This window comes from Hoplias malabaricus, chromosome 12 (assembly GCF_029633855.1).
Source record: "Hoplias malabaricus isolate fHopMal1 chromosome 12, fHopMal1.hap1, whole genome shotgun sequence".
In the NCBI taxonomy this organism is placed as follows: Eukaryota; Metazoa; Chordata; class Actinopteri; order Characiformes; family Erythrinidae; genus Hoplias; species Hoplias malabaricus.
The window spans coordinates 9133731-9146230 of record NC_089811.1 but is presented as its reverse complement, the minus strand read 5'-3'; the positions used below and the strand labels follow the sequence as shown (position 1 = coordinate 9146230).

The 12500-nt window shown below is 44.3% G+C and overlaps 1 protein-coding gene across 1 annotated transcript in view; it reads left to right on the top strand.

Moving 5' to 3' along the window:
- Positions 1–12500, top strand: part of kcnh3 (potassium voltage-gated channel, subfamily H (eag-related), member 3) — a 124102-nt gene that overhangs the window by 85171 nt on the left and 26431 nt on the right. The window contains exons 4-8 of the mRNA XM_066686179.1: positions 14–153; positions 3690–3942; positions 7837–7994; positions 8218–8425; positions 10561–10956. Coding sequence (XP_066542276.1) covers positions 14–153; positions 3690–3942; positions 7837–7994; positions 8218–8425; positions 10561–10956 — 1155 coding nt within the window. The remainder of the gene's footprint in view (positions 1–13; positions 154–3689; positions 3943–7836; positions 7995–8217; positions 8426–10560; positions 10957–12500) is intronic.

Below are 12500 nucleotides of genomic sequence, written 5' to 3'. Positions count from 1 at the left end.
TTTCTCTGATCAGATGAGGAGACGGGATTGGAGGTCCACAAGGTCACACGGCCTCAAGGTTTCAATGCCAACCGCCGCCGCAGCAGAGCCGTGCTTTACCAGCTCTCCGGACACCTGCAGAAACAAGACAAGAGCAAGCTCAAGATCAACAACGTAAGTCCAACTTTCCGCGGACTTCATCTGACGTCTGATAACTTTGGGAGGAGATGGGGTGGGGTTTGTGATCCAGAAGCAGTCATCACTGCCTCATTAATTAACTCCACAGTAAGCGCATGCATACACATTCATCTGACAGGAATCGGATAGGTATCAGATAGGAAAGTGACACAAAGTTGATTTGAAAGGATTTGACAGCCATTTCATGTGGCCCTACTCCATCAAATCCTCACAACAATGTTCCAAAATCTGATGTCATGTCTTTTTTACCCATTTTTATGGGTTAAGATGCAGTCTGTAGGTTTACACCAGTCCAGCACAATTCAACATTTATTAATAAAACCACAAATAATACAAATAACCTATAAATAAAAGCCAGATGAACCCTGAAAGCTGTGCGAGAATTTTTCAAACTAATGTCTTCAGGGTGCCACGGTTTCTGTGCCCTTCGTGTGATTGGTTGCTTCATAAATATTTAGAATGATTGAATTACTGGTAGGGCAGCACGGTGGCTCAGCAGGTAGTGTCGCAGTCATACAGCTCCAGGGACCTGGAGGTTGTGGGTTCGATTCCCGCTCCGGGTGACTGTCTGTGAGGAGTGTGGTGTGCTCTTCCTGTGTCTGTGTGGGTTTCCTCCGGGTGACTGCCTGTGAGGAGTGTGGTGTGTTCTCTCTGTGTCTGTGTGGGTTTCCTCCGGGTGACTGTCTGTGAGGAGTGTGGTGTGTTCTCTCTGTGTCTGTGTGGGTTTCTTCTGGGTGACTGTCTGTGAGGAGTGTGGTGTGTTCTCCCTGTGTCTGCGTGGGTTTCCTCCGGGTGCTCCGGTTTCCTCCCACAGTCCAAAAACACACGTTGGTAGGTGGATTGGCGACTTAAAAGTGTCCGTAGGTGTGAGTGTGTGAGTGAATGTGTGTGTGTGTGTGTTGCCCTGTGAAGGACTGGCGCCCCCTCCAGGGAGTATTCCTGCCTTGCGCCCAATGATTCCAGGTAAGCTCTGGACCCACCGCGACCCTGAACTGAATAAGGGTTACAGATAATGAATGAATGAATGAATAAATTACTGATTATTTAGCTGTTTTCCTTTAGGTTAATTCTGCTTGATAATTATTGTGTGATTATTGTTATTTCATAAAGACCATGTATTATTCATCCATGAGCTGGGTTCACCTGTTGTATTGCATTTAACCTAAAGTCCTGGGTTTCTATGTCTTTCCTCATTGTAAGAGATAAGATCCTAGTCCTTTACGAGTGATAATAACGGATGCAGAGTGGACAGACACTTTTTTTTTGTGCCTGAACGTACATCAATACAAGGTCAATAGGAGATGAGACGTAGCTCAAATCAAGCTCCACAAACATTAACTCATTTCTAAGACTTCTTTTTCTCAGGGATTACACAAGACCACCTCGGGGTGTTGGATTGATTCGGACGGGTTTTCCAGGGAAGGAAGCTGAGTGGAATAAAGCTCCACGCTACAGACAGACGTAAAAATGATAGACGCACAGTGATATTGACAGATCTTGCAGGGAAGGGTGATAAACATCATTTTGTATTCATCACAGAAAACAGAGGCACTGATCCGTCCACAAAAATCATTTTTCAAAGCAGTGCTCACCGTGCTGTGTAAACAAGACTCCTCTGTACATCAAGTCTCTTCTTTTTGGAGACGAGATTCAACATCTAGACCCCTCCAAACTTCATTTTTTTTGTTGCTGTTGGGATTATTTGTGGAATATAAGCTTTAAAATTAGTGCTAATTATGTCCCAAAGGCTTTCACAGGGCATTAATCTGCATCCACTTCCCGACGCTACCACTGCAGACGCACACTGCTCGCTGACACCGTGCCCTGTGGAAGTCTGTGGTAATGGCATTCATTGAAACGTAATGAAGGGGAAACATTATGAAGAAATCATGTGTGGACCTGGAGCCCACCAACCCACACACAGTGAAACAAGACCGCATCTGTGTTCTTATATCTGTGTTATCTGTGTGCGCTAAGTCAGAACACATTGGTGTTCTGATTTTGTTCCATTCTTTACATCAAAGTGCAGAGGCTTTAGAATTGCCCCACCCCCTCGTCTGAGTCTGTCCAATCACAGCGCCGGACCCACGTTTATGTGAGAGAGCAAAGACAAGGTTAAACTCAGCAACCAGTGCAGAGAAATAAGAGCACTGGAGAAAACGAGAGCGGAGAAGAAAGAGAACGGGTAAAAACCAGAGCTTCTGCTGAACGCTCCTCACTGCTGTGCACTCAGGGTCCGGGTGAACAGCGAGCGGCTCATTATCATTTAAAGGAACAGGTGCTGAAAGCGGGCGTTCTGAACAGGGCTGTGTAGACAGTGGGAGAGCGCTGCTGTGGGGCCTGTGGGGTTTTGACCAATGCCCACAGGAAAAGGTAAAGAGTGTGTCCTCTTTAAGACTAATACCTTGTGACTAAGGCTGTTGTTAAGGCGGCTGTTTGTTATCAATCGGAGGAATCTTACGTTCCCTTGAACATTTCACTGATGCTCAGAGTAGTAGAGAATGTCAGGTATGGCAGATGTGTTTTCAGTAAGTGTTCACACACCTTTGGCTTCTGTCTGCGTGTTGGTAACATAATGTTTTGATATATTTGAAATAGTTGAGATTCTTTGCTCAAGGGCTATGTCTAGAATTTTCAAACCCACAGTTCACTTAAATAAACTGGTGCAGCACACAGAATCATAACAGAATATCATGATACCGTCCTTGTTTCTACCCTCACTGTCCAGTCTCTCAACTCCACTGACCACACAGGGGCATTTCTAGTACTTCTTGTAGTTCTATAATTACAGAGTGTAGTCCATCTGTTGCTCTGCATACTGCATGTTCCAGGACAGGGGTGATTCAGTTGGTGGATCATTCTCAGCGCTGCAGTGACTCTGACGTGGTGTTGGTGTGTTGGTGCGAGTGGATCAGACACAGCATCGCTGCTTGAGTTTTCAAACCCTTCAGTGTCACTTCTGGATTGAGAATAGTCCATCAAGACTACAGGGGGCAGCATCCTCTCTTCACTGATGAAGGACTTGAGGACAGCCAACACCAAATTTTTTCGGACTTTACATCTACAAGGTGGACCAAAGAGGACAGTGGACAGTGAGTGGACACAGGGTTTAAAAACTCCAGCAGCACTGCTGTGTCTGATCCACTCTCACCAGAGCTGTGGGGGTCCTGAGCTTTGAAGAACAGGGTGAAAATTGGCTAACAAAGTATTCAAAGAAACAGATGGACTATACTCTGTAGCGGTAGAACTACAACGTGTTACTTTGTGGTGAGTGGAGCTGAGAGAACGGACAGAATGGAGGCTACAACAGGGGGCGCTACTTATCAGATCTATTGTATAAATTATACTGCAGTTTTACAACATGTTTAACACTTCTCAAATCTCTCTCTCTCTCTCTCACTCTCACTCTCTCTCTTTCTCTCTCTCTCTCACACACACCACACACTCTCTCTCACTCTCTCACACACACACTCTCTCTCTCCCTCTCTCTCTCTCTCTCTCTCTCTCTCCAGAACATGTTTGGAGAGAAGCCACCCATCCCTGAGTACAAAGTGGCAGCCATTCAGAAATCTCGCTTCATCCTTCTTCATTACGGTACCTTCAAAGCGGGCTGGGATTGGCTGATCCTGCTGGCCACTTTTTACGTCGCGGTCACCGTACCTTACAATGTCTGCTTTACTGCAATCGGGGGGAGGGAAGAAGGGTCCACATCCCGGAGCCCCCCGAGTGTGAGCGACATCCTGGTGGAGATCCTTTTTATTTTAGGTAAGGCACCGTCTCCTACAGCACACTTGCCCCATTGGTAATTTGGGGAGCCGAAGGATTCAAAGGATGCATACTAAATGCTAGGGGATTCTACATAGTGAGTACTTTATACCTGGCACATGGACCCTACTCCACTCAACAGGCTACAGCAGAGATCACATTTGTTTTTATCCGACTCACAACTGCAGCTCATAAAATTACACTGTGGTTTTTGAGGAGGTTCAAATGCTCCTTGGATCAGTGGCCGACAAAGAATCCAGCTGGATGCTACAACTAGAAGAAGAAAACTCTACTGATCTGTCTGAACAACAACAACAATAACATGCCAATACACAATGAGTAAACAACACTTAAAGTTACTGCCGCCGCTGTGGTTTTCAAAGCCTGCTGTTCGTATTAGAGATTAGGATTTGGAAACAACACCTGATACATTTTGGAATGTGGGTGTTTATAGTGGAAATCCAATCAGGAATCAAGCGAGTAGAGCTCAGTAAAAATGTGTAGACTCAAGCAGAGCAGGCGTATTTAAGTGTAATTTAAACTAGAGGGGAACATTCATAAACAAGCTTTGGTTTTGGCTGGTCATGTATTGCTAGCATCGTTGCAACATTAGTGTGACCACTTCATAGAAACTGTCACATTAAAATAAATACCACATTAAAAACTCCAATTATATTTTGCTGGACACATTAAAAAAATCCACCTTAAATATTAGCCATTTTATTTAGGCTAAATTTGGAACCAAACAAAGGAAAAGAACAAAGGTTCCAAAACTCAGAAACGGAACCAGTTCAAGAACAAGTGTTCTTTTGGTGAAAAAGCGCTAACAGACTCATACACATGGAGCCTAATGCCTAAGAAAAACAGCATAAGGCACTGACTTAAGGAAGCCCTGGATAAATGGGGCTGGATTTTTAAGATGGAATGAGAAATTCCAGCAGATGTTTATTAAACAAAGAGCGTTAATTAGAAGAACAATCGTTTTAATTTCAGTATCAGTGCCACATCAACCCTGCTTCTCACGTCTGCCTTCCTTCAGAGTGGATATGATTAATATAATATAATTATATAATAATATAATAATTAATATAAATTGTAAATAACGCTGCAGACTCTGAGGAGGTTGGGAGCTGAGGGGAGTAAACAACAGTCACATACAGTGATGGCACAAGTGTAGAACCAGAGCGTTTCAGTCGTCCCTTTTACAAGGCTGGACCTGTTTTCAACCACATTATCGTCCTGTTCTCTGTGTTTCCAAAGCTGACTTTCAGCTGCTGTATGACATTAAACTTCCCTCTGCATCCTAAAATGGGAGCATGATTTGTCTGGACCCAAATTTTAGAGAGAGAGAGAGAGAGAGAGAGAGAGAGAGAGAGAGAGAGAGAGAGAATGAATCTGAATGAGTTCAGGGAGCCGGGGGTGTATGAGGGGGAAAATGGTGGGTGAATGTGTTGTGATTGCTGATGTAAGTCTTTGCTCTGTGTTTTGGTGATTCATAAATAAAAGATGGAATGAAAAAAACTTGAAATCGAAATGTTTCCAAAGTTACAGAAAAACTGAGAAAACTCTGTGTTCCCAGGGTTTCACTGGTTTATAAATAACACACCAAATTGCCAAACAAAAACAACTGTTGAGCACTAGATATTATGTTGAGAGCACTAGATACTGTTAAGCAGTGCCATATAGTATTTGGTCCTCCCTTCAAATTATCTAGTGCTTACTATAAATGTATCTCCTGCTCACAACATGTATTAACTGCACACTTAAGGGTATACAATAATATTGGTGTTCCCTTTATAGTATCTGGTGCCCACCACATAGTATCTGGTGTTCAACACATAATACACTATGTTCATTTGATCATATCTTGTGCTCACTTAATAGGATAAGATTAACAAGTGGTAACCTAACAGCATCTGATGCTCACCTCTTAGTACTTGGTGATCACTGTGAAATATCTGGTGCTAACAACCTAACATCTAATTCTCACTAAAGTGAATCTGGTGCTCACTTTATAATATCAGGTGGTCACCAAATAGTATCTGATGTTCACTCCAAAGTATCTTGTGCTCACAACTTAGTATTTGGTGATCACTGTGAAATATGTGGTGCTAACAACATAACATCTAGTTCTCACTACAGTGAATCTGGTGCTCACTTTATAATATCAGGTGGTCACCACATAGTATCTGATTTTCACTCCATAGTATCTAGTGCTCACATATCTTATGCTCACCACAGAGTATCTTGTGCTCATGTTATAGTATCTGGTTCCATCACATAGCATTTGATGCTAAACACATAATATACTCTCTTCAAATGATGGTATTTTGTGCTCACTTAATAGGATGTGGTGCTCTCCCCGTATCATCTGGTGCACCATTACAGTATCTAGTGCTGACATAATAGTGTGACAATCTGGTGTTCACTTTATAGTATTTGTTGCTCACATAATAGTACCTAATGTTCACCATCTAGTATCTGGTGCACCTAATAGTATATGATGCTTACCATATCTGGTGCTCACCACATACTAGTATGTGGTGGGTAAACACATGATATCTTGTGTTCACTTGATATTATCTGGTGCTTGCTTCATAGTTTATGATGTTGGGGCAGTGCTCACTTTATAAAATCTGGTGCTCACCTAATATCATCTGATGTATCCACAGAGTATCTGGTGCTCACCTGTTTCTGGTGTTTTTTAGGGAGTTAATTAAGGCCTGGTCTTTCAGAGTTTGGAGGTCCAGAGCAGACACTGTAGACCGTAGACTGTTTACTAACAGACTGCTTTGTTCGTTAAGCGAGAGTTTCAGGATGAAAGAGAATGGGTGTCAGATCCGTTTCCAGAAAGGCGTGTGTTTTTGCTGCCAGAGACGTCCGCTTTACTCGCTGTGTTCCAGTGCTGATGAGACATTGCCCCGAGCAAAATATACTTCTGGAATAAAAGAATCTTTCTCTTGTGAATCGATCGCTCTCGGCCACTTGTGAATTATTAACTCAATGCCTAATAACTCCTAAATTAACAATGCAGTTTTTAAATTAAAGACTCAAACACGAGTGGGCGTGAATCATACATTCCCTCAAGAGCTCATACATTGTTTTAAGCAGGTTTTAATACTGACATTTCCTTTTGCCAACAAAAGTAGGTCTACGACCAACAGAGTACAATTCTTCTTATTCAAATTTTCACTCCACCTTAAATAATAGAGCTGGAGCATGACTAGCACAACATTTAAAGTGGATCAGAAGATTTAGAATGTAACTACAGAATCTTTTAAGGTGGACTGGTGGTTCCAGGATTCAATTGTTGCTAAGGGTTTTTTTTTTTTTCATTTCTTTTCAAAAAAAAAAAAAAAAAAAAAAAAAAATTATGGAAAGCAGTTAGAATTTGATATTCCACCTTAAATGTTAGAAATGCCATGTAGCTGATTAAAGGTGGATTCAAATGTACAATCCGGACCAGACTGTAACTCACCCATCATTTAAAGTGGACAGAAAGTACCAGAATGTACATGCTTCATCATTTAAGGTGGAACTGGAAGCACTTTTCTGTAACATTTAATCTGGAAAGGAACATTTGAATGAGGAGATCACAACACTAAGTGGGTTTCAGTGAAATGATCCTGGCACAGTATAAATCATCATACCCATTTTTTTTTAGCAAATTACATTACATTTGGCCAATCAGATTGCAGTCAGAACCAGTTACTGATGCCTATTAGCAACACTAGGTAATATTTTTATTCCACTCAGCTGTAATAAGGAGAAAGGAGTCCCTGTTGCTGCTACTCCAGGCTCAGCACTGCAGAAACTGCACTATGTAACTGCTGGAAGAGGGTAGGAAATAAAACTCTGAATGTAAATGTAACTATGCGTTTTTTTCCATTGCAGATATTATGTTGAATTTCCGAACCACCTTCGTGAGCACGTCGGGCCAGGTGGTGTACGACGCTCGCTCCATCTGCGTGCATTACGTCACCACCTGGCTGTTTGTGGACCTGATCGCAGCTTTACCCTTCGATCTTCTCTATGCTTTCAACGTCAGTGTGGTGAGTGTGTTCTGTGTGTGTGTGTGTGTGTGTGTTAAACTAAACATTTTTTTCTTTGGACAATGACAGTATGAGTGATATTGTCAAGGGCCCAAATATTGAACCCTGAGGCACACCACATTTGTAAGATCGCCAAACCTAGATTATTAAACATTTTCCACACATTATGAAACTAGTTTTTTTTTTTTTTACATTTATAGCTGTATGTTCTTTATCTCTGCAGTATTTCGGGGTTCATCTCCTGAAGACGGTTCGGTTGCTAAGGCTCCTGCGTTTACTGCAGAAACTGGAAAGATATTCTCAGTATAGCGCCGTGGTGCTGACACTGCTCATGTCCATGTTCGCCCTGCTCGCTCACTGGATGGCCTGCGTCTGGTACTTCATCGGTCGCCGGGAGATCGAGAATAACAGCCCAGGATCATGGGACATCGGTGAGTAGGACTTCGTGGTTTGCTAACCGGGTCAGTACGGTCCATCTTCTGGAATACAGAGGAATAATCTACATAGAAATGCAGCAATTGAAATGAGATGGTCTGGAGCAGCTGCACATGCTCACCCTGCTCAGTGCCAGAGAGATAGATAGATAGATAGATAGATAGATAGATAGATAGATAGATAGATGTATTTATAAGGGCACAGATTTTATAGTAGGAATTGTATATAGTGTATACACACTTCTCCTGATGGTCCAGAGGTCCATGGTACAACACACACACACACACACACACACACACACACACTTCTGATTGACAGGAACAGGAGAGGGCTAGTTTTTCACTGTGTCCTCACTCCATCTCTCTAAGAAACCATCAGCGGCTGGAAGTCTTCTGTATTCACTCAGCCGTATACGAATAGAGCTGTATTCTTTTATTCATGTACACACACACACACACACACATACGACCAGGTCACACTATATACACCATATTAAAACATCACTCTGGTGTGTGTGTGTGTGCGTGTGTGTGTGTGTGTGTCTGTGAGAATGTGACCTGCTTTGTGTTGATATAGAGATAAAGATCGTGAATGGACTGAGATCAGAAACAGCATTAAATAATAATAACGTCCTCTGGCTTCCTCCTCTCACTCAATCCATACATCCATTCATCTCTCTCTCTCTCTGACCCCCCACCACCACCACCCCCACGTCTCTCTCTCTCTCTCTCTCTCTCTCTCTCTCTCTCTCTCTCTCTCTCTCTCTCTCTCCCTCTGTCTGCTTGTAGAACTGTGCCATATCTTGAAACATCAGAGGTCTAGAATGAGGCACAGTGTTCCTGCATTACAAATCATTGTGTGTGTGTGTGTGTGTGTGTGTGTGAGAGAGAGACAGAGAGAGAGAGAGAGAGAGAGAGAGAGAGAGAGAGAGAGAGAGAGAGAGAAGCAGACAGATTGAGAAGTAAATTTAAGACAAAGGGGACACTGTAGCACATTCTTTTAATACTGCTTCCTGCTGCACTCTTAGATAAGACTTAGTTCCTTCCTTCCTTCCTTCCTTTCTACTCCTGTTAAAGGCAGTGTATATTTCCTGGATAATTCACTCTTTAATTCCCAATGCCCTCCCTACAGTGAACCTGCCAGGTTTGTAAGGGACATTGATGGTGGTAAAGTTTTTCTACAATAAACTATGACCTTTAGTTCTGGGATTGTTTCCACTTACAATGCTCTGCAAGAACCTGTTTGTTCTGCTCGAGATCATAGGTCCTTCCCTCCAGAGTCTGTGGAACTCTTAAAACTTGGGAACTCAAGTGGTTGGAACCCCTGGCAAATGGAAACTCAGACCTGGAGGAAGAGGGCAGCCGAGTGGGGGAGGAGGGGATGCGTTGCACCCTGTGGAACACATCACCTTGCTTAGTAAAGGTGGTGATGGTTCTACTTAGAAACACAAGTTCTGTAAGGAACCAGCTGCATGTTAAAATGGTTCTTCAGATTCTTCTTCAGTACGTGGTGTATATTGTTTGATTATTTTAGGATTTTAGGATGTATATTGTAGGATTAATTTGAAGAACCATTTCATCAGGGAAAGGACCATATCAGAATGGAAGTACAGTTCTATATAGAACACATGATTGCATTAACTAAAGAACCCTCTTTTTAAGAGTGACCACCTGTGCACACTCTGCCACTACTCTAACCATGGGACACAGACCTATTTTGTGCCATGATCTGGCAAACCCCAAGACCCCTTTAACAAAGGCTTAGAGCACTGTTCCTAACAGGTAGTGATGCCCCAGGCATCATGAGTTGTGCTTGTAGGAATGTCCAGGATTCAGCACCAAGGACAGCAGCACTGGCTTTGCTCACTACATTAAGAACTATGGAGCGTGAATTCAGAGAGGTTTCAGCATCACTCCAGAGGACGAGGTAGTGGAGTAACAGAGTGAACAGTCAGTGGACACAGGGTTTAAAAACTCCAGCAGCAGCTGCTGTTTCTGATCCATTTGTACCAGCACTGGTGAAACTGGATGAAAGAGGTTCTTTTCTGTGTTGAGACCCATGACAATGGAAAGTCTTACTTGTTTACATACTTCTCTCTCTCTCTCTCTCTCTCTCTCTCTCTCTCTCTCAGGTTGGCTCCATGAGCTGGCAAAGCGCCTGGACACTCCCTACTTCCTCTCTCCACTGGCCACTCTGCTGCCGGAATCACTGCATTCCACTTTTCTGGATGATTTCGGAGCGAATGTATCTCAGTGGAACTCCTCAGCGTCCGAGGCGGTGGTGCAGGAGACGGGGGTGAACTCCAGCCAGTGGAACGGGACAGGGGCAGTTTCGGGGCCAGGGCCAGCGGCTGGGGACAGCGGCGGGCAGGTGGGCTCTGTGCTTGGGGGCGGACCCTCGGTCAGGAGCTCATACGTGACCTCGCTGTACTTCGCTCTCAGCAGCCTGACCAGCGTGGGCTTCGGAAACGTCTCGGCCAACACAGACTCGGAGAAGATCTTCTCCATCTGCACCATGCTCATCGGAGGTGAGAACCGCGGGGGTTTGTGTTTGGAAAACAGACTGGAAATCTATTTTTGTGATGTCATAAAACCAGCACCGCTTAACAGCCTGCCTTAGTCTTAGCCTATCCTCTCATGCTTTACTGAGCTGTAACAGGGAGAATAGAGCCTCTGTTGTTGCTGATCTGGTCTCAGCACTGCAGAAACTATGTAACTTTTGGAGGAGGGTAGGAAACAATAGCTCATTTATGAAGAGGGTGGTCATACAAGGGGTCCTCCTATGGTGCTTTTTTACTTCTCCATCGGGTAAATTTGGTTCTGGTTCTGGAACTGGGTTTCATTTTAGTTCCTGATCTCTCATGGTTCAGAGTGAGCTGAGTAGGAACTAAACCGTGGCGTGTAAACCTTGCAGAGCTCCGATTGTCCAGAGAGAGTCGTCACTCTACGCCATGCAACGCAGACGACCAGCACTAACTCTCCATCTGTAAAATCTCCAGCTGCAGCAGAGATCACATTTGTTTTTATCCGACTCACAACAGCAGCTCGTAAAGTTACGCTGTGATCTTTTGACGAGGTTCAAACGCTCCTCGAATCAGTGGCTGACAAAAGAATCCAGCGAGAGCTGGACACTGTAACAAGGAAGGAACAAACTCTACTGATCTGTCTGAACTGATGACGGAGCTGTGTTCAGTCCCAAACAACAACAACAACAGGCCGATACACGATGAGTAAACAACGCTAAATGTTACCACCGCCATTGTTGTGGTTTCCAAAGCCTGCTGTTCCATTTAGAGACGGGGTTTTGAGACGACACATTTCAAGGGCTTTATCTGGTTCTCTTTTTTAGTAGAAAAGCACCAGTATGAGGGTCCTTTACAACTTAGACACCATTGAACAAAGCCTGGATTTTAAAGTGTATGGACCCTTTAATGCTACATTTAGCAAAAGGAAAATTGCAGCACCGGAGCAATCAAATTAAAGCCACTTTCCTGCTGCCTCTCTCTCTCTCTCTCTCTCTCTCTCTTCATGGCTGGCCCCATGCTGTGGGAGTGTGTGAGTGGTGTGTGAGGGGGCTACAGTAATGGTCTCAGTCTGGACATGTCTCTATTTTTAGGCCTGTTAATGTTAAAATGGGAAAGAGAACTCATAAAAGGAGACTGGCTGAAGCTAGTGCTGCTAAATCCATCTCCTGGAGCCGTGGTGGAGCACTGCCGCTGTAGGGAACGTCTCCCAGAGCCGTGGTGGAGCACTGCCGCTGTAGGGCACGTCTCCCAGAGCCCTGGTGGAGCACTGTTGCTGCAGGGAACGTCTCCCAGAGCCGTGGTGGATCACTGCCGCTGTAGGGAACGTCTCCCAGAGCCGTGGTGGAGCACTGTTGCTGCAGGGAACGTCTCCCAGAGCCGTGGTGGAGCACTGCCGCTGTAGGGCACGTCTCCCAGAGCCCTGGTGGAGCACTGTTGCTGCAGGGAACGTCTCCCAGAGCCGTGGTGGATCACTGCCGCTGTAGGGCACGTCTCCCAGAGCCGTGGTGGAGCACTGTTGCTGCAGGGAACGTCTCCCAGAGCCGTGG